The sequence below is a fragment of the Protopterus annectens genome, chromosome 6.part0 (assembly GCF_019279795.1).
Source record: "Protopterus annectens isolate FY-2018-M chromosome 6.part0, PAN1.0, whole genome shotgun sequence".
NCBI lineage: Eukaryota > Metazoa > Chordata > Ceratodontiformes > Protopteridae > Protopterus > Protopterus annectens.
The window spans coordinates 1205075315-1205101717 of NC_056737.1; the positions used below are offsets into that span (position 1 = coordinate 1205075315).

A 26403-nucleotide genomic window follows, 5' to 3' on the forward strand; every position below is an offset into this window, starting at 1 on the left:
ATGATACATCATTTGCACTGCCACTGTGTTCTTCAGCTTCCAAAGTTAATTCTGCATTTAGAGTTTGAAATACTTTTTGGCACCAAACTATACAATGACATTTCATGAAGTGACTTATATGCTGTACTGTTGTGTTAGGAGCTACCCTGACAGTGGCACCTGTTTCCAGATATGGGGGTTCTGATTCAGATGAGATGACTTGCATCATAAAAGTGCTGACTTGAAATTTGCTTGACAAAACATAAAACTAGACTTGACTATGACTTCACGAGACATGACTATAACATGTCTGAAATGTTCATGATCTTAACTCTCCAAAACAACTGCTTGGCTCATATCTATCATGTCAACTCCTCTAACTTGCATTTGTGTCTTAAATGTTATTGGTTAGCTGATGCACATCGAAAAACAAAACCTGATGTAGATGTTACAAAGACATGCATCTAAAGCATTTCTCCCCGGGCCTCTGCTGAAAACTGGCTTCGTTCCAAGTCGGACTTTCCCGATTAACAAATGTTAAATACATAAACAGATCATGACAAAATGTATTTATTTATTTTATTTTACTTTTGTTGACTGGGATAGTCTGGGTGGCCACGGTGGTGCAGTGGTTAGCATTGCTGCCTCACAGCAAGAGGTCCTCCGGTTTGATTCTCGGCTGGGGTGCCTTCTGTGCGGAGTCTGCATGTCCTCCCTGTGGTCGCGTGGGTTTCCTCTGAGTGCTCCGGTTTCCTCCCACATCCCAAAGACATGCTGTAGGTGGACTGGACACTCTAAATTGGTCCTAGGTGTGAGTGCCTGCATGTGTGTGTGTGTGTGTGTGTGTGTGTGTGTGTGTGTGTGTGTGTGTGTGTGTGTGTGTGTGTGTATGTGTATATGTGTGTGCCTTCTGTGGAAGGTTGGGCACCGGGCTGGCAACTCGACACAAACTCCACTGCCAATCATGAGCAGACAGGTGATCTGCTGTGGCGACCCCCTAACCGGGAAAAGCCAAAAGAAGAAGTAGTTGACCAGGATAGTCTAACTGGATATATGTCAATTTTCAGTAGAGTCCCAGGGAGATAAGCTCAGAGAGATTATCATACTGCAAACATTCTGGTAACAATTTGTTATACAGATAAATACTAGAAATTTCAACAGTTCAGAGAATTCCACACTTTGTACAAAATTTTGTTGCAAGCATTAGATAAGATATTATTGGCTTTATATACAATATACTATACTAGGTAACTAGTTGTTATACAGAATACATACTTCAAATTTCAACAGTTCAAACAAATCTTGTTGCAAGCCTTAAATAAGATATTTTTGACTTTATATGCAGAAGACTTGCACTAGGTATGTTGAATTATCTCTATTAGGATAAGATATATATTTGCAAGGATAGGCCTTGATAGACAAAGGTGCAGACAGAGCAGGCGTAAGGTCTGTAGTGAGGGGAACAGTGATACAAGCTGAAATTAGTCTGGATTTGTACAGGGACATAACCAATGTGTTTTAAGGCAGTGTTTGAAACAAAAGCAGCAATTAAACACACACAAGGGTACAGGATGTTTTGACCCCAGACATTTTGACCCTTGAATTAACACATTCCACATCTACATACTGTTCCCAAATATTCACAAATCTTAACTCCTCCCTACTTACCAAGCTAGAGACAACCTATCATAAGAGAGCTAGACTTGCAGCTCAACAAACCTATAAATCACATCACTGTCTCTCCCTAAAATAACTAACAAAATATATCCAATGGATATAAGACTTGTAAAATAAACAGAACCATGACCAACCAAGTATTTCCGAAGTGTTTTTAATGATCCACGCACTAAGTGCTTTCACCATCAGCACATGGCATTATCAGAGTGAATGGAATCAAGTTAAGCCAATGCTTTATTCATATTGGTTAAACAATTTTCCAATTAACCAAAGCCATAATTACCTTGTTCTTAAAGAAGCATGTGTCAAAAAATAATAATGACAATAATAATCAAAAAATTAAAACCCACTACACTTTTTGCTGATCAACTCCCTGCCGAGTACCTACAAAAATCAGCTGATGCTATTGCTTACCCCGTCTCAATACTAATCAATCGAACCATAGTAGAAGCTAAAATTCCCACCAACTGGAAAATATCCTATGTAGTCCCACTTCACAAAGGAGGCAGCTCTACTGAATTCTCCAATTATAGGCCAATAGCTATACTCTCTCCACTTGCAAAGATTATGGAAAAATGTATTCATACACAACTCATGCACCACCTAATCCAAAATCGCCTTATGGCAGACACTCAGCATGGCTTCCGTCCTCATCACAGCACTACTTCAGCCCTCCTAGCCTTTACTAACACCATAAACCATAATCGCAACAATAATTATATATTCTCAGCCCTCTTTTTGGATCTTTCCAAGGCATTCGATATGGTTGATCACCAACTTTTAATCCACACCCTGCAAGCATTCTGTCTAGATACTGGAGCCCTCCAATGGTTTCAATCCTACCTGAATGGTCGACAGCAGGCTGTCCTCTGGCAGAACAAACTCTCTAACCTTCTAACACCCTTGGAGTACCACAAGGCTCTATACTAGGGCCCTTGCTGTTCTCCATCTTCATTAACGACCTTTATACTGTCATCCCAAAAGTCAGCTGTATCCAATATGCTGATGACTCTACTCTGATTTGCTCAGCCACATCTCCAGTAGAGTTATGGTCAGCTACCCAGACCACCTTTAATACAATAGAAAACTGGCTTTCTGAACATCGTCTGATCCTAAATCCCAAAAAAACTAAAATGCTGTTATTTTCACCAACACGTAGATCTACTGCTTTCACCTTTACCATAAAATCAAATGATGGCACAATAATCTCCCCTGACCCATCTACAAAACTATTAGGTGTCATCATAGACAATAATCTAAAATTTGACCTACATGTTAACCAAACTATCAAAACCATCAATAAAAAACTAGGATCACTTTACAGAATAAAAGCCTTCCTAACTCCTCCAGCTAAAATTGCCATAGCTCGCTCTCACCTTCTTTCAACCCTTCTGTATGCATCCCCTCTACTCTCGAATTTAAACAAGACTGTTCTTAACAAACTCTCAGTTTGCTACAACCACATTGCCAGGTTTGCCACTGGGCTGCCTTTTAGGACACATCATTGCATCAATCTAAATCAGCTTGGTTGGCTTGAACTACCCAGCCTAATCCAGTATAACCAACTGATTATGGCCTATAAAATCCTCTATAATCCGGACAATACTCCTGCACTTAAAAATATTATCACCCCCTATAACAATCCTAGACCGCTTCAATCCTCTAACAAACTACTAATTCAGACTGGCAAAATTAATAACACAGCCGGTGATTCTCTCTTTGCAAACTCTGTAAGTAGATCCTGGAACTCTCTTCCAGCTGATATTACCTTACTTTCCACCTTAGGTCAATTTAAAACTAGACTCAAACAACATTTGTCACTTAACTGGCTATGTCAATGTATCAAGCCTGGCTAACTCTCTCTAGAATGTGTAAAAACCTGTTAACCAGTTTACTGTGTAATTTAATTTAATCCTGACTTGTGCTCAGGATTAACTGTAACCTGTGGAACTTGTTTAACTTGCTTACTTATGTAATCTCTGTAAATAGTCTGTTTGTAATATGTAATGCTGGTATTATGTAATGCTGTATCTGCTTACCCTTGGAGCTTTTCTCCCTGGGCCTCCGCTGAAAATGGACATGCATCCAGTCGGACTATCCCGGTCAACAAATGTAAAATAAATAAATAAAATAAATTAGGTTCTGATGAAGTCCTTGAGGGGATGGAAGTGCTTAACTTGTTGTTTTACTAATAAATAGTTGGAAAATACTCTTGACCTGGACAGCGTGTGGTTCTTCATGGTTAACATTCATACATCACTTTTATGCCCTATGCGAATGAGAGGAGCATACATCTGATGTACGATGCTGCTAAGAATTAAAGGCTTTGGTATACTGGACAGACATAGAGCTGTCCTTGTCAGAAGATCCCATGGGTTATGAATAATGCAACAGTGACATAGGACTAGACAAAAACAGATTGAGCAAATAAACAACTTCTTGGCACACAACTTCTTAATGTGTTGTGTCTGTACACTTTCTACAGGAAGTAAAATATGCATAACATATCCATTCTGAGCACAGGGGTTGCTGGGGGAAAGAAAACCTGCTAAATCTGATTTGTGGAGAGGATAACCTCAAACAAAGGACTCATCAACTAGTTGTTTGCATTGGTAATGGTGGGGGGATTTCATGCTCAGTCATAAGCCATCCTAGCATTAGTTCCCATGGTAAGGTTATGTAACTGTGCAAAAATATTAACCCTACAGTACAAAAAATGTCATATTTGAATATAAACTTTAAAGTCTTAAAAGAAATTCCGACTATTAAGACTTTACAATTAATGAATGGATGATATCAATATCCAAAAACAAAATTAAAGCAGAAGCCTTTTTAACAATTAGCAGACTGCATAACCACCTGAGCAAAACCAGTGCCATTTACAAGGATACATACTTGTCAGCTGTACTCAGTTCCAAACGTTGCTCCTTTTCTACATTTTTGGATACATTTTCACAAATGATCACATCTGTAGGACTGGACTGTGATGTACATTCGTTTCTTCCAGTATCTGGCGATGAGGGGTTTAGAACCTCTTGCTGGATCCTAGGCCTACTTTCAGTGTCCTCTTTGTCTGATGTACCCGTCTCTTCCTTTTCATTGATTTCATCAAGGCTACACTCCAGTCCAATTCCAGCTGTACCCACAAAAAAAATACAGGCCATCATCACCAATGAATAACATGTTTTAAGACGTGACTTCAGCATATGATGGTGTAAATTGTTAAAAACTCACATCATTACTATTTACTTTAATGTAAGCCTAATGCACCTCAAAAGCAGACTGCTCTTACATAAAATACTTCTTGTTTACAAATGCAAAAATAAAAACGTATAGAGACCACAGTGAGACGCATATTAAACAAGTTGAAAAGCAATAAAAGTTTAAAAGAAAAAGCATTCACCCTTTCTCTCTCCACTCTTTACTCCATCTCCCATGTATTCATGTCTGTAAACCAGACCTTTTTTCTGTTCTATCCCTTCTCATGTAATTGTCCCTTTCACCCTTTATAATTACTTTCACCCTTTATAATTACTATCACCGTCTTCCCCTTTATCTCTTCCCTTTAACAATTCTGTTTACACTTAACGCTAACTACTACTTTTCTGTTCTCATTACATTCTGTATACTGTATGGCCAAACTGATTTTCTTTTTGTATAATCTAAGTTATTACATTTAATCTAAATTATTACATTTAAACTAAGTTATTACATTTAATCTAAATTATTACATTTAATCTGTTATTACAATTAAACTAAGTTATTACATTTAAACTAAGTTATTACATTTAAACTAAGTTATTATATTTAATCTAAATTATTACATTTAATCTGTTATTACATTTAATCTAAATTATTACATTTAATCTGTTATTACATTTAATCTATTACATTTAAACCAAGTTATTACATTTAATCTAAACTATTACATTTAATCTAAGTTATTACATTTAATCTAAATTATTGCATTTAAACTAAGTTATTACAGTTAATCTATTACATTTAATCTAAATTATTACATTTAATCTGTTATTACATTTAATCTGTTATTACATTTAATCTAAGTTATTACATTTAATCTATTACATTTAATCTAAGTTATTACATTTAATCTGTTATTACATTTAATCTATTACATTTAATCTAAGTTATTACATTTAATCTAAGTTATTACACATAATTTTTACACCTTTGACCACGGATTTCCATGGCTTGGGTCTCCCTTGTAATCAACTGAAATATGAACTCTCTAAATGTTTGTATGATGTTCCTATGTTATCTGTTATTCAATATTGTGTTGTTAATTTACTACTACTTGGAGCTTTCATCCCCGGGCCTCCGCTGAAAATGGGCCATTAGCCCAGTAAGACCTCCCTAGTAAACAAATGTTAAATAAATAACCCTGAAATATTTAAAAAATGAAGCAAACACAAGAATTAAAATGATGGATCTTATGTGGTACAACAGCACAGCACCTTTCCACTGTAGCCCCATTTTCACAGGTTCATACGTATACACTAGGCTTAAGACCACTAGGACCCTTAAAAGCCTAGCTGTGCAACCCAAATGTGATTCAGAAATTTAATTTACAGGGGGTGATTTACTTACTGCTTCTGTCCATCAGACATACAAACCAGTACAGGGTTGAAATTTCAATTATCCATCCATTAGATCGAGTTGCACTTAAAGATATGGAGAACTCTGCTTCATGTGGGTGGGGAGCCTGTTCGGTGAAAATGGGAATTCTCAGAAACATTTCTCTCTCTCCAACATGTCCTATTTGTGTTGCATGCAAAATTTTAGTGCTTCTGATTATGTTTCTTTTGTGGATGTGCAAAAAAATAATTAAAAGAGGGTACACGGATGCCTTGTATGCGAAGCAAATACCTGTCAGAAGTCTGTATGACACTGAATAAAAAGACAGGACTTTGAGGTGATCATCACAGGACAATGTGTTTACTCCCTATACTCTTATAGTAAGGAATCTTTGTCGACATTGCAGTTGCTGCATGTGTCTGGTCAGGTACATATTGATTGGGGGATATTACTCTATTATGGGCCTACTTATGATGAAGACAGAGTGCAGTGGTAATTACTTCTCTAGCCATGCTTTTGGTTATAAGTTAAGCAACATAGGATATTCTTACTACCTTGGACACATGTTGGTCAAAGGCTAGATTACTAATTGCATGAGTTCACAGATCTTTACTTTGCTTTACTGATGTCTGGGTGGCAGACTTCCCAAAAGGTACTATGATGCATTTCCTTACTACTGAGTTTTTAAGACATGGCTTTGGCACCAAGCATTTTTCTGCATTAGACCTTCCTGAAGGGTGCTCTCATCTTGGGGGGATTCAACCACTGCGACCAGTGTGCAATCATCTGCAAACTTGGCTAGTCAGAGGCATTTGAAATTGGCTTTGACATCGGAGAAGAACATGCCAAAAAAAAGTGGGCCTAGCACAGAGCCCTGGGAGACTCCACTGGTTACCAGACTCTTTGTGGAGGCGGCCTCATAGGTTCTAATCTCCTGTGTCCTACCAGTGAGCCAGAGAGCTATCCAGCATGTTATAAAGGGGTTTATACCTAGTTCTGTAAGTCTGTGGACAATGCCCGAGTGAGGTACTGCGGCAACATTAAGCACCAGTTCGGCACATTACTGTGCTCTGACCTTTAGGTTTCTGACGCAGCTCTCTTTCATCTGGATGGTTGGATGGATATCCTGACCTCACAGTTGGCTTTGTTTGACCTAATTATCCCTCTTAGCTGCTCTTTACTTTGTTGAGATTACCTTTATGGGAATTAGCCTTCCTGATCTTTGCCATACTTTTTTCCTTTTGCTGTACATCCTGTTTAATCTGGGATGCCTCTAGGGTAGTTTGTTTCTGGGGCTAGTTCAGGGTTACTACCCTTGACATGGTTGTACAGAGTTCTGAGAGGAATTCAGCGTAGGCTGGCGTGTTATTGAGGTTTGGAGGGGAACTGAATTTTGACAAACCATCATTTAGCATGTAATCTGCCTTGGAAGGATTCCTGTTACTGGTTTTAATGGGATTACATAATTGATTTTGATTTCTATGGAGACAGCTTTATGGTCAGACCTTAACATGGAGGATGAGATATTGGTGGTGGTGGTGGGGTGTAGTATTGTCCCATATTTGCAAGCATGACATCCAGTAAGTTGAAGCCTCAAGTGGGTGCATTCACTACTTGGTCAAGGAAGTTTGTATTTATGAAGTATAGGGATCTCTGCCTATAGATTTGAGGCAGTATAGGATTCTCAATATATAGATGGGAAATTAAAGTTTCCCATGAGTAGGGTGTTAGGTTGGATTGTCAAGTGTCTGCAGTAGGTCCAAGTATGCAATGTGAGTTTCTTGGGACATCAAAGGTGACCTACAGCTGACTAGGGTATGGAATGGGATTTTCTCTATGGTGTTCTGCACATGGAGGAAACTCCAGCACATCATCCTGTTTAACCACCCTAGAAGTATACTTGTTATTGTATATTGAGACACCTCCACCTTTAGCCCTTGTCTGTGCAGCTACTAGTACAAAAGTGTGGAAGGCACTGAAATCTTGTACTACTGGGGTACTCTCTGCCCTTTTAATCCATGCCTTGGTAACTGCACACATGTCTATATCCTCGAGTGTGAGGAAGGATTGTAGGGAGTGTAGCTTTTTACTTTGACTTTTTGCAAGCTCTTTAACAATTCTGGAGCAAATTAAAAATTTATAATCAAGCTATCACAATAGAAGCAAACACCACCCTTTTTTGGCTGGGATAACCATCTCAACTGGGGGGATGGTTAGCAGGGATCAGCATGTGGAAGGAAGGCTACAGCACACACTGGAGTGAGCAAGCAAGAGGTAAGTGGAGTCAGCAGCACAGACAGCAAGGAGCAGCCGTGTCAAAGCAGGAATTACCAGAGTAAAGAAGGGCTGCTGGGATCACATACAGCAGGGAGCAGCAGCATGGAAAGGGAAATGACATCATATGGAGCAGAAAGTAGCAGAGCAGAAGGGGAGTTGTCAGCACACACACATACATAGCAGGATACAACAGAGTGGAAAGGGTGCAGGCAGGACGTGCAGTACATAGCAGCAGTGTGTAAGGGGATTCGGAGAACAGGCAGCAGGGAGCAGCAGTGTAGAAGGGGATTTGGCAGCGCAGACAGCAGCAGTGTGGAAGGGGATTCAGAGTAACAGGCAGCAGGGAGCAGCAGTGTAGAAGGGGATTCAGCAGCGCAGACAGCAGGGAGCAGCAGTGTGGAAGGGGATTTGGCAGTGCAGACAGCAGGGAGCAGCAATGTGGAAGGGGATTTGGCAGCGCAGACAGCAGCAGTGTGGAAGGGGATTTGGCAGCGCAGACAGCAGGGAGCAGCAGTGTGGAAGGGGATTTGGCAGCGCAGACAGCAGCAGTGTGGAAGTGATTTGGCTGTGCAGACAGCAGAGAGCAGCAGTGTGGAAGGGGATTTGGCAGTGCAGACAGCATGGAACAGCAGGAACATGGAAGGAGAGTCAACAGCACAGACAGAGAGAGGTTGAGTGGATGGACAGTTGGCAGCAAAGACACAAGGAATCAACAGAATAGAAGGGGAGTTGATACAGGCAGCAAGAAGCAACATAATGAATAATGCTTGAGGCAAACCGTTACTAAAGACTCTTTTTGGAGCTAAAGATCTGTATATTAGTACAAACTAGCCTAAGAACAGAAAGTGCAGTTGTATCCCAGATACCATAATTGTAGATGTTTGCATTAAATCAACCTTGCAGCAGTGATTTTTGGGTCTTCCTGTCATGCAGAAGCCCACAACCTGCCCAATTTCTAGAGTCTTTACCTCATCCCTAGCTGGCAGATGTCCAAAGATGGACATCACCGTATAAGAAGGGTGTCCATCAACACCATCCTCAAGTCTCTCTATGCAATGCATGGGCAGTCTGATGCCCGAGAACAGCATGACGTTGTATGAATTTAAGTGAGGAGGACAAAAAACAGGTAACAGAGAGGGGATGATGGCAGTAAGACTTATCTGCACACAATCTCCTCTACCCCTTGCACTCAGCAAAGGAGAGACACATGATCAGCTGATGCACAGGTTGGAGGGCGAGATTACGTACTGCAACACTGATCTACTCGAGCACCTACAATTATGGTAAGCACACAACTTTTCTATGGTCTTCGTAGTCAATATTGGAGTACTGATTCTCGGGAGGACTCCCAAAACTAAAAGTTGGGTGGAGGGTCATCTGTAAGACATAGGAAATAAGATTTTGCAAGACAACAAAACCTATTCTAACCCTGGAGACTTGCCTAGGTTATAGTATTTTGTCAAGGTGCACACTGAGCTCCATGTGGATACATTTAGGATGCGCTGGGTGGGGACTCCTTTATGGAAAACAGTTGTGGTTACCTCATGTCTGATGAAGTGGGCTTTAATTTGCCCAGGTTAATTTTTTCCATGGTGTAAAAGAACTTAATTCAGTTAACTATCCAATTTGAAATGGTTTGTTTGAAGATAGGCCTGCCCTGTTTACACTCTGTGAAAGCCTCCAACAACTGATATGCTCTGTTATGGGGTTTTGTCCGGTCTAGACAGTACCTGATCTGGCTGTGCATATACTGGGAGTGGAGGACTTGCTCTGCCCTGTTCTGTGGATTTGGGTAGACTACTGGCAGGTGGATAGCATGGCTTAAATTAAGATACCACCTTAGAAAAAGGATGGGTTTGTTCTAAAGGTGACCCTATCCCTGTGAAAGACACTGAAAGTTTTTTATTTTTTTATTAATACATTAGGGCTTGTTGCTCAGAAATTCTTCTAGCTGATGTAACAGCTATAAAAATGGTGGCCTTGCAGGTGAGCATCTTTAGAGAGAGAGTGGCAACAGGTTCAAAGCGGGGCAAGGTTAGGTTTATTTTGTGCATTTTTTTTCCTTCTAAAGGAATACAGAGGAATAACGGATACACAAACACAAAACAACATCGCTCCATGAACATACATTTGGATCCTTTATTTAACATTATGTGGACAACACATAGCTGATTAATATGCTGATGAAAAGCACCGTGATCCACTGCTAGTTAAACATCTTGCCTGGATATTATACATTAAAACATTAGTAAGGCATTACTGAGTTGATGTCTTCCTGAGCAAGGTTAGTGTTACACACTAATTGCACTAGGTCTTTGAATTTTACTCTGAAATCTTATGTGATCCACACTCTTAACTGAGATAAAAAACAAAAAGATGCCACAGATGGGTCAAATTAGCACTCATAGAAACTGTTTAGTTTCTTAGAAAAAAAATGGATGCAACCAAATGACCACTTACAGTTGTGAGGGTGGCTATTTCAGAAGTATCTGGTACCAGTGACTAGCTCAGAAGATCTAGCTTCATCAGGAGGCTCTATCACAGGCTCCAGTTGCTGAGTATCAGGAGGAAGAGGGAGAATCAGTGCCGTCTTGTCCAGAAGGGGGCCAATAAAAGCATGGTGGGTCTGTCTGTCCTGATTTTGTCAATACCCTGGGGATCAGGGGTAAGGACAAGAATGCATACAAGAACCAGTTTTTCCATGTGAAGGAGAATGCATTTATTTTCAAAGCTCCTTTTTCTTGTGTTCCAGAGCAAAATTTCTGCAGTTTTTTATTTTATTTATTTTTTTTTTTTGCGCTGAGAAGCAAACACATCTGCCGAGTGGATCCCCCACTTTATGGTTAGATCCAGGAAGACCTCTCTCTCTCTTCAGTATCCATTTATTGGGATCTAGAAGGCCTCTGCTTAGAGAATCTGTCAAGGTATTGTTCTGGTTCAGAAGAGAAGAGACCAAGAGGATCAGCCCTATTTTTTGAGCCAGCATTCAAATTTTCCTGGCAAGGCTGCGCAGAGGTTAAGACAGCTCCCTCTTGATTATATATCACATCACTGTAGTGTTGTCTGTCCAGATTTGCAGGGTCCCTGGATTTTGTTTTGTTGAAAGGTTTTTATGGCCACAGACTGACATTAGCTCCTTTTGATTTATATGAAACTTCCTCTGCTGTGGGGGCCAAATGCCTCACACTTTCAGGGGACCTAAGTGGTATCAAGTTATATCTAAACTGTGGTGATGGTCTTGTCTGCTTTTGGTGACATGAAATTCATCACTGGGTTCCTATGTATGTTGTTCTGCCATTATAGTATTTCCTTTTTCAGGAATGGAAGGACAGGTATGAGGGCTTTCAGGGGTTGGGAATGCTGCTCCCAAACATTTTTCAGAAACCAATGGAGAATAAGGGCTGGGAGTCAGAAAAATTTAAAAAAGATGTGTGTGTGGCTGGGCGGCCACGGTGGTGCAGTGGATAGCATTGTCGCCCCACAGCAAGAGGTTCACCAGTTCGAGTCTCGGTTGGGGTGCCTTCTGTGCGGAGTCTGCATGTCCTCCCTGTGGTCACGTGGGTTTCTTCCGGGTGCTCCGGTTTCCTCCCACATCCCAAAGACATGTTGTAGGTGGATTGGACACTCCAAATTGATCCTAGGTGTGTGTGTGTGTGTGTGTGTGTGTGTGTGTGTGTGTGTGTGTGTCTTCTGTGGAAGGTTGGGCGTCGGGCTTGCAACTCGACACCATAAAATTCCACTGCCAATCATGAGCGGACAGGTGATCCGCTGTGGCAACCCCTAACCGGGAAAAGCCGAAAGAAGAAGTGTGTGTGCGTGTGTGGCTGTAAACAGGTTTATTTTGTGCATTTTTTTTTTCCTTCTAAAGGAATACAGAGGAATAACGGATACACAAACACAAAACAAACACGTCGGCCATGAACATACCTGATCCTTTATTTAACATTATGTATACAACACATAGCTGATTAATATGCTGATGAGAAAGCACACGTCATCCACTGCTAGTTAAACATCCTGCCTGGATATTATACATTAAAACATTAGTAAGGCAAACGCAAATGAAAACTAACCCCCCCTACACACACACTAATTGCACTAGGTCTTTTGAATTTTACTCTGAAATCTTATGTGATCCACACTCTTAACTGAGATAAAAAAACAAAAAAAAGACTTGCCACAGATGCAAATTAGCACTCCTTAGAAACTGTTTAGTTTCTTAAAAAAAAGAAAAAAAAAATGGATGCAACCAAAAGTGACCACTTACACTCGTGCGATATTTCAGAAGTATCTGGTGTACCAGTGCTAGCTGAAATGCTAGCTTCATCAGGAGGCTCTATCACAGGCTCCAGTTCCCTGTGTGTTGATACCAGGCACTTAGTGGAAGGTGCGTGCAGGTCTGTTCCTACTGCAGACACAGTCTGATCTTCATCTGTGTTCATTGAGTTACCTGAGGGGAAAGTTACATGAAATAAGAACAGTAAAGTCAAACACCGCAGTTGTCACTCACATAAAAGTACTCCTAATGTCAATAAGGTAGTAAACGCGCTGCACCCATCACACAAAATTCAAAGCAGACATATAGACCCACATATATGCTGAGGCACTTGCATGTAACCTTCCCAAACCACAAAGATCTCCTTGATGAAATACATATAACAAATAACCTCAGCAGCCCCAAATGCACTCTTTCAAAACAACACCTACATCAACACATAGAGGTAGAGGGTCCATGAGATGTAGCTCTAAGTCCATAAGCCAAGTCACCACACAATCTAACATTCTAGTCATTGGAGACTCCATCGTATTAGATTAAGAGTGCGCACACACAAAAAAGTATTAGTTTTAGGATGTGCACACAAACCAGTGTACAGCACATTTTTTATTTTTTATATTTTTCCCTCCAACAGATTTTTTGTTTTTCAACTGAACTGTAATAGGTTATAGGTCACATTAAGGGTGGGAAACGTTTTGAAATGACTTACTGTGGTCTCATTTTTTTATATTACAAACAGGGGTGTGTAAACTTTTTATATCCACTCTATTTTCTCTGCAAAACTTTTACCACCTCCATAATACCTTCTTGTTTGCATTTTTCCTTTGCCATCTAAGTTATCTTTCCTCCTCCCAAGTTTATTTTTCACCTAAATAAGGGAGACCTCCTCTTTCTTTCCTTTACAAATTGCGAACACTTTCTTTTCTCTGTTCTTTTTATGTATGTTTTCTGTTTCTCCTATTTTGTCACTTCCTTTTTCTAGTCAGTTCTCGTAAGGTGAAATATAAAAAGACATTTACAATACTATTTCTTTTTTATTCTTCTTTCCACTTTAAATATTTTCATACATCTGTTTATACACTACCCACCACTGTGTCTAAATTTTATAAAACAATCTCATTGTTGTATGAACTTTACATAATATTTCTGGAATTTCTTGCTCTTGTTAAAACTTTGCAGTTAATCTCTATCCCTTTTCCCTCCTTTATTATTTCACCATCTTCCCCTATTCCAGTCCATGATTTGAAAACTCTGCCATCTGTAATCCTCTGTTATGCTTGTCATGTCTTGGGAATAAATTGTATAATCAATTTCAGTCTTAAAAACTTTCCTTTTATATAGCCATTCAATATTATCTGCTGACTTTAAACCTCCGCGTTTTACAAAATCACTTAACATCTTACTATTCTGTGTTACTTTCCCCTCCTTTTCTTTTTCTCTCAGTCATATTAGTTTATGCGTAAATCACTACTATCTCATTCTCTTAACATGTCACCCCCCTTCTGGTACTACTATGGTTGCATCTAAAATTCATATTTTTTTCATTTGTTATAAGAATTGCTATCCCAGAACATGCCTCATTTCCTCCTGACCAAACAATTCGCTCCCCATCCATACTGCCTGTATTCGTTTCCTTGGCTCTTCTTTGTTGCATCTAGTACCCACCAAGGCAAACATCCAGTTTTTACATCATTCCATCACTGCCAAGCCTCTCGTATCATTCCTAATGCTATGCACACAATGCTAAAACTCTTATATTGTCCTTCCCCTTTTTTGTAAATGTTTTACTTCCAAATCTTGTTTCTTTTCCAAAGTCTCCCAATTGATTTTATTTTAGTGTCCCAATTTCTTCTTCTTGCTCTTCACTTTCTAAAATTGCATTTTTTTCCCTTCCTATGTATTACTAACCTCACTTTGAACTGACAGCTCTTCTCTAAGTACCTGTTTTACAGGTTTCCTCTGTAGCCCCCACTCCACTTTTTCTTTCAACATCTTCTAAAATATTTTCTACTGTTGGTATTTATTCTGGCCTTCCTTCTTCTTAATCTAGTCTTTCCTTTTCTAACATGGGGCAGTCAAACCACACGTGTCCAAATTATTTACATTTTCTACAAAAAGTTTTACAGATTTTTGCTGCATGTCTCCTTCCCCAGCAGTGGCCGCACTATTTTAGTTACACTCTTGTACGAAATGATTTTCATCCCCGTACAAACATGCTTTGGGTTAACCCCAGTACCTAACAAATCCTCTCTTACCATTCATAATTATTGTATTTCAAAAATGAAGAACTTTCCCATCCTTAAAATGTACTGTTACTCACACTTCCCAACCCCCAATCTATACATTTGTTTCATCGGGTATTTTTTTTAATTTCATGTCCTTTACTATACAGTGAAAGAAAAAAAAGCCGTTTTAACTTATGCACATCCACATCTGAAGTCCTAAACTGCACATTTCCTTTAAGTTGTAGTCCCAGGCTCTTAGTCTCACGTAATTTTTTCCGTCTGTCAATTTTTTCCAGCAAGTTAAAGCTTTGAAATGTCACTTCACAAAAATGCTCAGCTCCCCAATGAATTAATGCTCTAATGTCTTTAATGTTAAATCCTCGTGGCAAAACATCACCCATAATGTCACACCTGTTCAAACTGCCATCTTTACTTTTTTATTCTTACCACTGCCATCTTCTCTGTGGCTGTTGAGAAACTGCGTCTCCTCTCAGTTCCTTTTTACATTCTTCCTTGCTTTGTTGCAGCTGTGTAACTTCTTTCTTGTAATGAAAATCCTGTTGCAGAGGTAAACCCTGAAAACTGGCTACGCCACCAACTGAGAATGCCTCCATTGTTTTCCCTTCACCAGCAGTTGTTTCCAAGCTCTGAGTTTCTTCTTCCTGCAATACTCCACCACCACGTCACCCCGTCTAGCTTCTCCTTCCTTTGGCTCGGCCTGCTTCAATGCATTTATTAGCACTTCTGTCTCCAGTCCTCCATTTTCTAGTCAACAACACTTAATTCTTCTTCTTCTGCTTCAGTAAGTTTTCTCCCGTTCCTCTCTCCATCTCTGCTACACTCTCCTCCACCATGGGATTCCCAAAACTGCAGCAGCAGCTCCCCCGTGCCACCTAGCAACTCCAGAGTGTGCTTCACTTCCTCTTAAAATTGTAGACGTTCCCCGATGCCCTGACTAAATTTCCCCTAGCAGTACAACTACCACCTCAGGCTTCCCTTGAAGAGAGGCCAGAAGAAATAGGAAGGCTGAATCCTTTATGGCTCAAAGGACTACAGACAGATCCCATCAGAGGAGTCTAACGTTTAAAAGAAAATGAGAAGAGAGAGAGGAGAGAGAGTTGCCAATCTTATCTTGATAACTAAGATCTTTGACGTTACTGATCTGTTTAGTTAGGAACCTCAGAAGTCTCCCAAGTACAGTGATATGTTTACACAAGTAGAGCTAGTATCCAGACCCCTAAAAAAGCACCAGAAAAGGCAACTAAGCTGGCGGAATGAGCCTGAACAGAAGAAAGCTGCTTGCCATAAAAGAAACAGCAAATGGCCTTAGCGATTCAGGAGGTGATGGTAAGTTCAGAACACCAAAACCCAATGTCCTCGACAAAGGAAACAAAAAGATGTGCAGATTTCCTGATATCGTTTGTCTTGTCTATAAAAAAATCCAAGAATCCTCTCAATAGCATTCTGTAGAAACAGGGTAAAAAGGACGAAGTGTTTGATTCAGGATCAAATCACTAACCACCTTGAGTGTAAAAGGGTTAACATGAAAAAGACACACTGTGATACAACAAAAAAGGTGGAACTTCCATGAGTGCCTTAAGTTCAGAGACCCACTTGGTAGAAGTAACAGCAAACAGTACAACCTTCCAAGTACAGTACAACAAGGAAGAAACAACTGCAGGTCAAAGGGAAACGGAGTTAATTTCTGAAGAACAAAATTAAGGTCATCAGAAGGAGGAATATACTTTTCTTAGGAGCTTAATATGATGGACTCCTTTCAAAAATTGTGTGACCTTTCAAAAACTGTGCGATTGCAAAAGATGCAAGGGGTCAAATCAAAGGCAGACAAGTAGAAATGGCTGACAGATGAGCTTTAGCAGTTAACCATGCCAGACCAAAATTGAGCAACTTGCACAGATAAGGAAGGACTGTTGAAATACCCAGAAGAAAGGAGTCCATGTCACATCTGCGATACCAAACAGAAAATCTCTTCCATTCCCAGCTATTTCTTGAAACTCACAGCAGATGGCGGTACAGTGTGAATGTGTTAATGCTGTCGCCTAATAAACCCTCACAACTCGGTTCGATTCCGGTTCGCTGTGCCTTCTGGGTGGAGTTTGTGTGGGTTGCTGCTTCTCCCTCGTGGGTTTCCTCTGGGTCTGGGTACTCGGTTCATTCCCACACATAGAGACATACTTCTGGAGCTCCTCTCCCCGGGCCTCAAAACTCCGAGTGTTCAACAAATGTTAAATAAATAAATAAAGATGCTATTGCTATCCCAGTCTCCACTCAAACAGATCAATTGTTGAAAACTATGTGCCCAAACTCTGGAAAATATCCTATGTTACACCCATACATAAAGGTGGGACCTCCACTGAACTTAATAACTACAGACCCATTGCTTTACTATCCTCCCTGGCCAAAATCCTAGAAAAATGCATCCATACCCAGATGCTAAACTATCTCCTAGACAGCAACATCCTGTCACCTACTCAGCATGGTTTCAGACCTGCCCATAGTACCACTACAGCCCTCCTCTGCTTCACAGACACAGTAAACTGTCTCAAAAATGAAGGCCTACAAGTGTCAACTCTTTTTTTGGATATGTCCAAAGCATTTGACACAGTCTCACACCAAATCCTGCTAAACAAACTAAACCAATATCATCTATCAAATTCCACTCTTACCTGGTTCCAAAGCTACTTAACTGACAAGTACCAAGCTGTGAAATGGGAAACCTCTCTCTCTCCTCAGCTGCCCATAACTATAGGAGTCCCACAGGGTTCTATCTTAGGACCACTACTATTCACAGTCTTCACAAATGACCTCCATACCTCCACACAGCATGCATCTATAATTCAGTATGCAGATGACACTGCCTTAATCTGTGCTGCACAAAACATTCCCACCCTCCTGCAAACAACTCAACTAGCATTCTCTGACGTTGAAAACTACCTTACCAAAGCCCAACTTATCCTCAATCCAAAGAAAACTCAGCTTATGATTATAACCAGTTCTACAAACTAACAGTCAATTCACTAACTACTCCACAAATGCTACTCCAATTGTTCCAGTGGCACAGGCTAAGCTATTAGGAATAACCATAGACTCCCACTTAAATTTTGATAGTCATCTCAACTTAACTATTAAAAAAGTACATGCCAAACTGGGGTCACTCTACCATATCAAACCATTTATTACCAATAACACAAGATCAGCCATTGCTCGCTCCCAACTTCTATCCACCCTACTCTATGCATCTCCCATTCTGACTAATCTCAACAAAACTGAACTAAGAAAAATGGAAGCCTGCTGTAAGAGAATTGTCCGCTTTGCTGCTAATTCCTCATATAGAACTCATCACTGTACTACTTTGAGACCACTCCACTGGCTTGAACTGCCCAAACACCTAACCTACAATCAAGCTCTGCCTCTTTCATTCTATTTATAACCTCCCCAGTAAGTGTCCTGCTCTCAAAAACCTAGTACATCATCACTCAGCCAAAAGGCCTCTTAGATCATCAAGCAAACTACTACTAGAAGTCACCAACAGCTACAATAGCTTTGGAGATGCACTATATAGCAGTTCAGTGGGTAAAAAATGGAACTCTGTCCCTACTAGCATTCAAAACACATCATCCAAAGCCTCCTTTAAAGACTTCATCAGGCAACATCTCAAGCAAAGTTGGCAGTGCCATGATTGCTCCCCCAGGCTAGTGAAAGCGGATAACATATACATACAAAACCTAGAGCACTTGATAATAGTTTTCAGTCTTACAAACACTGACTAATCTACACTGTATGTACTGTACCTGTGTACTATGTATGTATTCTACCTATGTTCCAAATTCCAGCTGTAAACCACAAACCTATTAATTACCTTTATTTTAAAATTAATATTTTTTGTTTGTTCTCTCCACTGTTAACTGTTTATGTGCCGCATACCACTGTAAAAACATGTCTTTTGTAATTTGTGTGTATACTGATTATGTCTAAATAACTAAATGTGTCTGTAATTTTTCTTTGTGGAGCTTTTCTCCCCGGGTCTCTGCTGAAAAAGGGCCTTTTCGGCTCAGACAACCCTGGTTAACAAATGTAAAATAAAAAATAAAAATAAAAATTTAGCCATATAAGATTTTCAAATACTGCATTTTCTGGACTCCTGCAAAACCTGAAGTACGTCCTCAGAAAGTCAGTGTCTAAAAGAAATCAAAAGCCTATTACCCAGAGAGGAAAAGTACAGTTTTGTACCTACCATAAATGTAGATGTTCGAGTGTATACACTGCTGCAGTCATTACATTTGGGTTATCCTGCCGTCAGGCAGTTCCCCAGTCGGCCTGAGTTCCAAAGTATTGGTCCGGCATCAGTTGCTGTCACCTCCTCCCTGACGTCAGTGTGACAGGGGTATATAAGATGCAGCTGACACCATTTTCTTCAGGTTTTCTTGCCCCAGATGTCAGGTGCCCCCAAATAGGTAGGCAATTCAAATTGCTAATAAAACATACATAAGAAAAGCAAACAACAACTTTCAGTTACCAGCAAATACTCCCCATAGGTAGTAAAGGGTAGAAGACCTAGGTACGTACCAGCAAGAAAGAGGGGAAGGAGGGAGGGTAACCTGGACTGCAGTGTGCACACTCGAACATCTACATTTATGGTAGGTACAAAACTGTACTATGTTCATCGTGTGACACTGCTGCAGTCATTACACTTGGGTAGAATCCCAAAGCTGAGGTAGTGTGGCTGGTTCTATAAGGCATTAGGTGTGGCTATAAGGCCCTGCAGCACTGCAGAGGCAAAGCCAGCTCTGAATTTAGAGTATAGAGGCAGATGGTAGTGCTTGGTGGAGGTATGCACAGAGCTCCATGTTGCTGCTTCCAAAGTATCCTTGGTAGGTAACTCCTCTGAGGTAGGCCGTTGAAGTGGCTGTTGCCCTGGTGGAGTGAGATCTAATGCTGGTAGGCACAGGTTTTCCATGGTGCGTATAGCAGAAACGTATACAATGGCCTATCCATTTGGAAATGGTCTGTTTTGAAATGGCTTTTCCCTGTGCTCCTGCAGCATATGCAACCAATAATTGCTCAGATTTTCTGAAAGCTTTGGTTTTGTCCAAGTAGAAGCGTAACTGCCTGTGAATGTCCAATGAATGCAGAAGTCTCTCCCCTTTATTCTGTGATTTTGGATAAAAAGTTGGCAAGTGAATAGTTTGGTTTAGAGATAAACTTGAAACCACCTTAGGCATAAATGTAGAGTTAGTTCTTAAGGACACCCTGTCCTGGTGGAAAATGAGGAAAGGTTCCACTGCAATTAGTGCCTGTAATTCGTGCTGATGTTACTGCCAGGAGCAGAGCAGTTTTCCAAAAGATATATTTTAATTCTGCTGTGCTACCTGGCTCAAAAGGAGGTAAAGTAAATTTTTCCAAAACAAAGTTGAGGTCCCAAGTTGGAGTAGGTGCTCTACGGGGCGGTCTTATGTTTTTTGCCCCATCTGAGGAACTGTTTTAGCAAATGATTAGAGAAAATTGGTGGATCTGTGTTGTAATGAGCAGAGATGGCAGAGGCATGGATCTTGATGGATGAAAACGAGAGGCCTTTGTCTAGCATCTCAGTCAAATATTGTAGTATCTGAGGAATGTTTGGCACAAGAGGGTCAAGGCTGTGAGCCTGGTTCCAGGCACAGAATCTATTCCATTTATCTGAATAGGCTTTCCTGGTACTAGGCCTTCTGGCCTTCAGGATGACGTCCATAACAGCTTTGGAGAGAGGCATTGCTTGCTTGGCTAAGGTATCTTCCATGCAGCTAGGTTTAAGGTCTTTAGCTGGCTGTGGAGTATCTGACTGTTGTGCTGAGACAGCAGATGTGGTATTTGAGGCAAAATCCAGGGTGGTCCTTGTGCTAAGTTTTTTAAGATTGGATAACAGTGCTGGCATGTCCAGTCTGGTGTAATCAGGATCATCTTTGGCTCCTCTTGCCTGTCTTTTATGAGTACCTTTGGAAGAAGAGGCAGTGGTGGGAAAGCGTATACTTTTAGGTTTTTCCAGCTGAATGAGAGGGCATCCACTTTCCATGCTTGTGGATGGTAACTCCTTGTGCAGAATTTCTGTAGCTGGCAATTCATTGGGGATGCAAACAGATCTATGTCCGGGCGCCACCATTTCTGTGTTATCATTCTGAATATTTGTGGATTCAATTCCCATTCATGGGGATCCATGATGTTTCTGCTTAAGTCGTCTGCCAGTGTGTTTTTCTCTCCTGGCAAGAATTGTGCTTGTAGATGAACTTAATAGTTTATAGCTGTGTTCCTCCACAAGGTCATGGCTTGTCTGCATAGGGGGTAGGAGTGAGTGCCCCCTTGCTTGTTTATGTACCACATAACTGTGGTGTTGTCTGTCTTTAGCAGTAGTTGTCCTGAATGTAGCAGGTCCTTGAAAGCTATAAGGGCATTTTGTACAGCTAGCATCTCTTTTTGGTTGATGTGAAGATGCCTTTGTTCTGCGGACCACTTGCCCTGAATACATTTTCCTGCCATGTGTGCTGCCCAGGCATAATCCGATGCATCTGTTGTCAGTGTTTGCCTGGCTGTGGGTTGAGTAAAAGGCTGTCCCTTGTTGAGGTGACAAGCTTCAGCCCATCATCGAAACTCCTGCTTAAGGAAAGGAATTAGTGGTATAACTGTTTCCAAACTTTGACAGTGTTGAGACCATACACTCTTTAGGTACCATTGTAGTTTCCTCATATGCAGTCTGGCATATGGAATTAGTAGTATGCAAGATGACATGTAGCCCAAGGCCTGCAGAATTTTTCTTGCAGGGAGTTGGGTTTTTGTTGCCATCAATTGAAAGTATTGAGTCAGTTGTCTTTGCTTGTCTGGCATGAGATAAGCCATCTGGGCCGTTGTGTTCAAGCTGGCACCCAGGAATATTATCTCTTGTGAGGGCACTAGTTTTGATTTCTTTTCGTTTACTGTGTACCCCAGGCAACTTAACTTTTTTACAAACGCCAGAGGCTTTAGAAGAATGTCCTTGCTCTCCGCTTGAATCAGGCAGTCGTTCAAGTACGGGTAAATTTGAATTCCTTTCTTTCTGCAAAATGCAATTACTGGTGCCAGGCACTTTGTGAAGACCCTGGGCACAGTAGATAAGCCAAAGGGCAGTGCAGAGAATTGATAGTGCATTGGACCAGCTATGAATCTGAGGTATCTTCTGCAGTTTTGTCTGATAGGGACATGCAGGTATGCCTCCTTGAGGTCCAAGGTCACGAGCCAAGCTTGCTTGCCCAGCATGGGAAGAAGCTGCTGTAATGTCAACATTTTGAATTTCGGAACATCCAGGTAAGTGTTTAGAGAAGAAAGATCCAGAATGGGCCTCCAGGCTTTGTTTTTCCTGGGAACCAGAAAGAGTCTTGAGTAAAATCCTTGTCCTTGTTCCTGTGGTGGTACCTTTTGAATAGCTCCCATGTTCATGAGTGCTGTAATTTATTTTTGAACCTCTGCCCACTGATTTGGTGGCAGATTTGGCATTCCTTTTAAACTTGGCAGAGTGTGAAAGTGGAACCTGTAACCTTGAGATACAATACTGAGAACCCATTTGTCTTTGGTGATCATATGCCAGTTGTAATAGAAAAGTGCCAGTTTTCCTCCCAAGGGGGCTGCCAAGAGAGTTGTTTGGCAGCTGCAGTGGGAAGTCATTGGGACTGTTTTTTATACGGTTGGTGCCTGTCTTCCCCTTCTCTCTGGCCTGATGCACCCCATTGTCGAGGCCAAGGACCTTGTGGCTGACCTCTACCTCTTGGACGTTTGCATCTGCCCCTTTGAGGTCTGTCCGTAACCAGTTTCGAGGAGGCTGAACCTGTAAGAAATCCTTCACTGTTTCCATAGATTTTGCCTTATCCTCCATTTTCTTTAATACCTCTTCTGCCTTAACTCCAAATAACACATCATGCTGCAAAGGTGCATCCAGTAGTTGAGCTTTAACATGATCTGGTAATGTATGTTCTTTTAACCAAGCATGTCTTCTAATGACAGACCCTGTAACTGCTGCTCTACAGGAGGCCTCTAAAGCATCAAAACCACATTGCAAAGTATGTTTTCCCACTTGTTCAGCTGCATGCAATAAATCATGCATTTCCTTAAAATTTGGAGGATCTGAATCTGGAAGCATTTTTTGTTTCAACTGAGACATCAGAAATTGCTGATATTTTAGCATGCGAAACTGGCAGTTTAAGGCCCTCATTGCTAAAGTTGCAGATGTATATACTTTCTTTCCCCATCTGTCTAATGCTCTGGAATATCTGTCAGAGGGAACTGGATTCTTTGCTGATGAGGCCTTAACCCCTTTGGGTCCCTGAGAAATAGTTTCAGGGTCTGCAACAGGGCTTTTATATAGAAATTTGTTAGAGTCAGGGACTCTGTAATACCTGTCAGGTTTAACTGGAGCTGGAGGTAAGGAATCAGGATTTAAGCTGGATTCAGTATACACATCATTCACAATATCTAACACTGGCGGAATAGCAAGGGGTCTGTGTTGAGGTAATAACAGGAAGTCTCTGAGCCTTTTCTTGGATTCTGAGTAATCCTGGCCTTCCCAATGGAAATGCTCCCTCATGGTATGTGAAGTTTCCCCAAAGGAGTAATCCTCTGGCGGAGAGGCTGATGGAACTGATTCCTCAGCATCAGAAGGGGGTAAAGAATAACCTAGGTCTGAGGATGAATCTGAGGAAATGGACACCTGGTCAGATGAGTCAGTCTGCATCCTGTCTAGGCCTTTTATCAGGTGGGGGATGGGACACCCTGATCAGAGTGATTAGGTCTTCGGCCTTTTTGAGCATTTGTTTCTTAGGCATGGAGGCCTGTCCTGGAGACTGTATTTGTTTCTTTGTTTTTAAAGGAGGCTTAGACTTAGAAGAGGGTTTAATGCTTAGCTGAGTAGGTCTGAATACACCCTCTGAAGCTGCGGGTTGCTCAGCTACTCCAGATCCCTCAGCAGGGTCGGTGTCGGTAGTCTGAAAAACTTGTGTGTCCGAAGGCCCAGCCATCTCCACGAGGGAGTCGGAGGTGGCCTGTGGTTCTGCAGAAGTGGTCGTCAGGGGCTGTGAAGGCGCCTCGCTGAAAACCGGAGAACCGGCGACTGGCCTAGAAGAGGCTTCGTCGTCAGTTTTGGGCCTTGGATGCCTGTCCTTGTCTGCGCTTTTTATGAATTCCGGTCGTCGAAAGTTCCGACGGCATGGTGTAATTAAATTTTCTGCCAAAGTAATGTCAGGCAAAATCAAACCAATGTTTAATAGTGCACTTGTTAAACCTAGCACAAAACCGACAACTAGTGACGTCGTGGTCTGGGCCTAGGCAAGGGATACAATAAGAATGGAAATCCTTATGAGGTATTTGCTTCCCACAAGAAATACAGTTATTAACTTTTACTGACATCGGTCTGAGGCAAGAAAAAAATCTCCCCAACGGGGTACTTAGCTTTGTAGAAGACTTCCGTTCTGGATTCGGAATGAAAATCTCAGGAGTCGTCCAACCGGCACTTGCGAACTGCTTTTGCTTTGGACACCGCGCGGCAAGAAAGACTGAAGAAAATGGCGTCGGCTGCATCTTATATACCCCTGTCGCACTGACGTCAGGGAGGAGGCAACAGCAACCGACGTCAGACCAAGACTTTGGAACTCAGGCCGATTGGGGAACCGCCTGATGGCAGGATAACCCAAGTGTAATGACTGCAGCAGTGTAACACGATGAACATCTGAAGAGTGGACAAGTGAGGATCAATAAGACATCCCTTGTCCTGAGTGAGAAGATCCATTCTGTGAGGTAATTTGTGATGACCGTCACTGACCAGATGACACAGAAGAGGAAACCAATGCTGCCTGGTCCAAAATGGAGTCACCAAAAATATTTTTGGGCCTATTGGCATGATTCTGTCCAGGACATTTGGTAGCAAAAGAGGGAGATAGGTATACAGAAACATCCCCTTTGAAGAGAAAGACAGGGCATCTACTTTCCAAGCCAGAGGAATTGGCACTCTAGAAAAGAACTGAGGAAGTTGCCTGTTCAGAGGCGAGGCAAATGATCTACTTGAGGAGTACCTGACTGACATATAATATCTAGGAACACCTCCCCTGTGTAACATCCATTTCTGAGGATCCATCCTGGACCTGTTCAAAGTGCCTGTCACAAGACTCTGCTCTGAGAGAATTCAGACCACCCGAAGAACCAATTGATAGCGGATCACAAAAGTCCCAAGCATGAAGAGACTGCCAGCAAAGAAGATCAGTCTTCACACCTCCCGGTTTGTTCATGCAACAGAAGATTGTGGCATCTTAGGAGGTCTGGAACCTAAAGACTGGAAGGCATGAATGGCCAGAAGCTTGAGGAGGTTGAAGAAAACTTTGATCTGATGCACCCATGTTCAGCTCCTGAGTTAGAAGAGGAACCTAAATAGACAGACCTGGACTCAGGGTAGTTTGATGAACCCATTAGTGGACAACAAGCTCCACAGCTGTGGCAGCCTGTGACCTCCTCAAGTCACATACCAGGAAATTTCACTCAAATATAAATTATATTTCACCTTACATTTCTTTTTATCTCCTTCCTTCCTTCCCATTGATCCATACCTTTTGGTCTTACCTCAGTGCCCCCCCCCCCAATCCATCTCCAGGTCCACCAGCTCTTCATTCAATCCACAGAATAACTATGATTACAGGCTGGAGCTGGTGGGAACTTAAGGGCATGTCAGGGGGGGGGGGTCTTGTTGGTAACTGCTTCAGCAAGGGTGAGGAATTTTTAATGTATGACCTATCCTCAATTTGTCTTGTAATGACATCTGAGGGCTAATCCCCTCTATGAACCATGCTTCCCCTCAAGGACTGCAGAGGTGAACGTCCTTCCCACCAGGACAGCCACACCCATTCTACCCTGCCAGCACCTCAGACATCTGAGATGCTCATCAGACTCGGGGTACCTGGATAATAGTTAGGGCTTTATCACTCTATACCCCATTGCTGGTTTTCCACATTCAAGTTCTTTCATTTTACTGTGTAAATCAAGTGCATTCCCAATCTGATTTTCCACACATCACAAAGAGGCTGCATTTAAGAATTAAATTAAGCTTTTATTCAAGTAGACTGTTACATCCATATAAAAAAGTCTGATAATGCTCTCTGAAATAAATTCACATAAATAACAGAAGATAAACAGCTCAGTGAAGATCAAACATTAAAAGTTGTCTTCAGGCTCACTTACACCAAATGCACAGGCCTTCCTTCCCTTGGCTCTGACCTTGCTTTAAGCTATCTTCCTTCAGGCATCCTGGCCTCTCTGATCTTGGAAAAGCCATCTGTATCAGATTCCCACCCATACAACACATGGACAGGT

At 41.4% G+C, this 26403-nt stretch overlaps 1 protein-coding gene across 4 annotated transcripts in view; it reads right to left on the minus strand.

Moving 5' to 3' along the window:
• The window catches only part of COBLL1 (cordon-bleu WH2 repeat protein like 1), a 1696088-nt gene that overhangs the window by 152652 nt on the left and 1517033 nt on the right, over positions 1–26403 (minus strand). For all 4 annotated transcript variants that reach the window (XM_044074828.1, XM_044074831.1, XM_044074829.1 and 1 more), the window contains exons 10-11: positions 12797–12979; positions 4552–4792 (exon numbers count right to left, since the gene is read on the minus strand). In XM_044074828.1, the coding sequence (XP_043930763.1) occupies positions 4552–4792; positions 12797–12979 (424 nt within the window). The remainder of the gene's footprint in view (positions 1–4551; positions 4793–12796; positions 12980–26403) is intronic.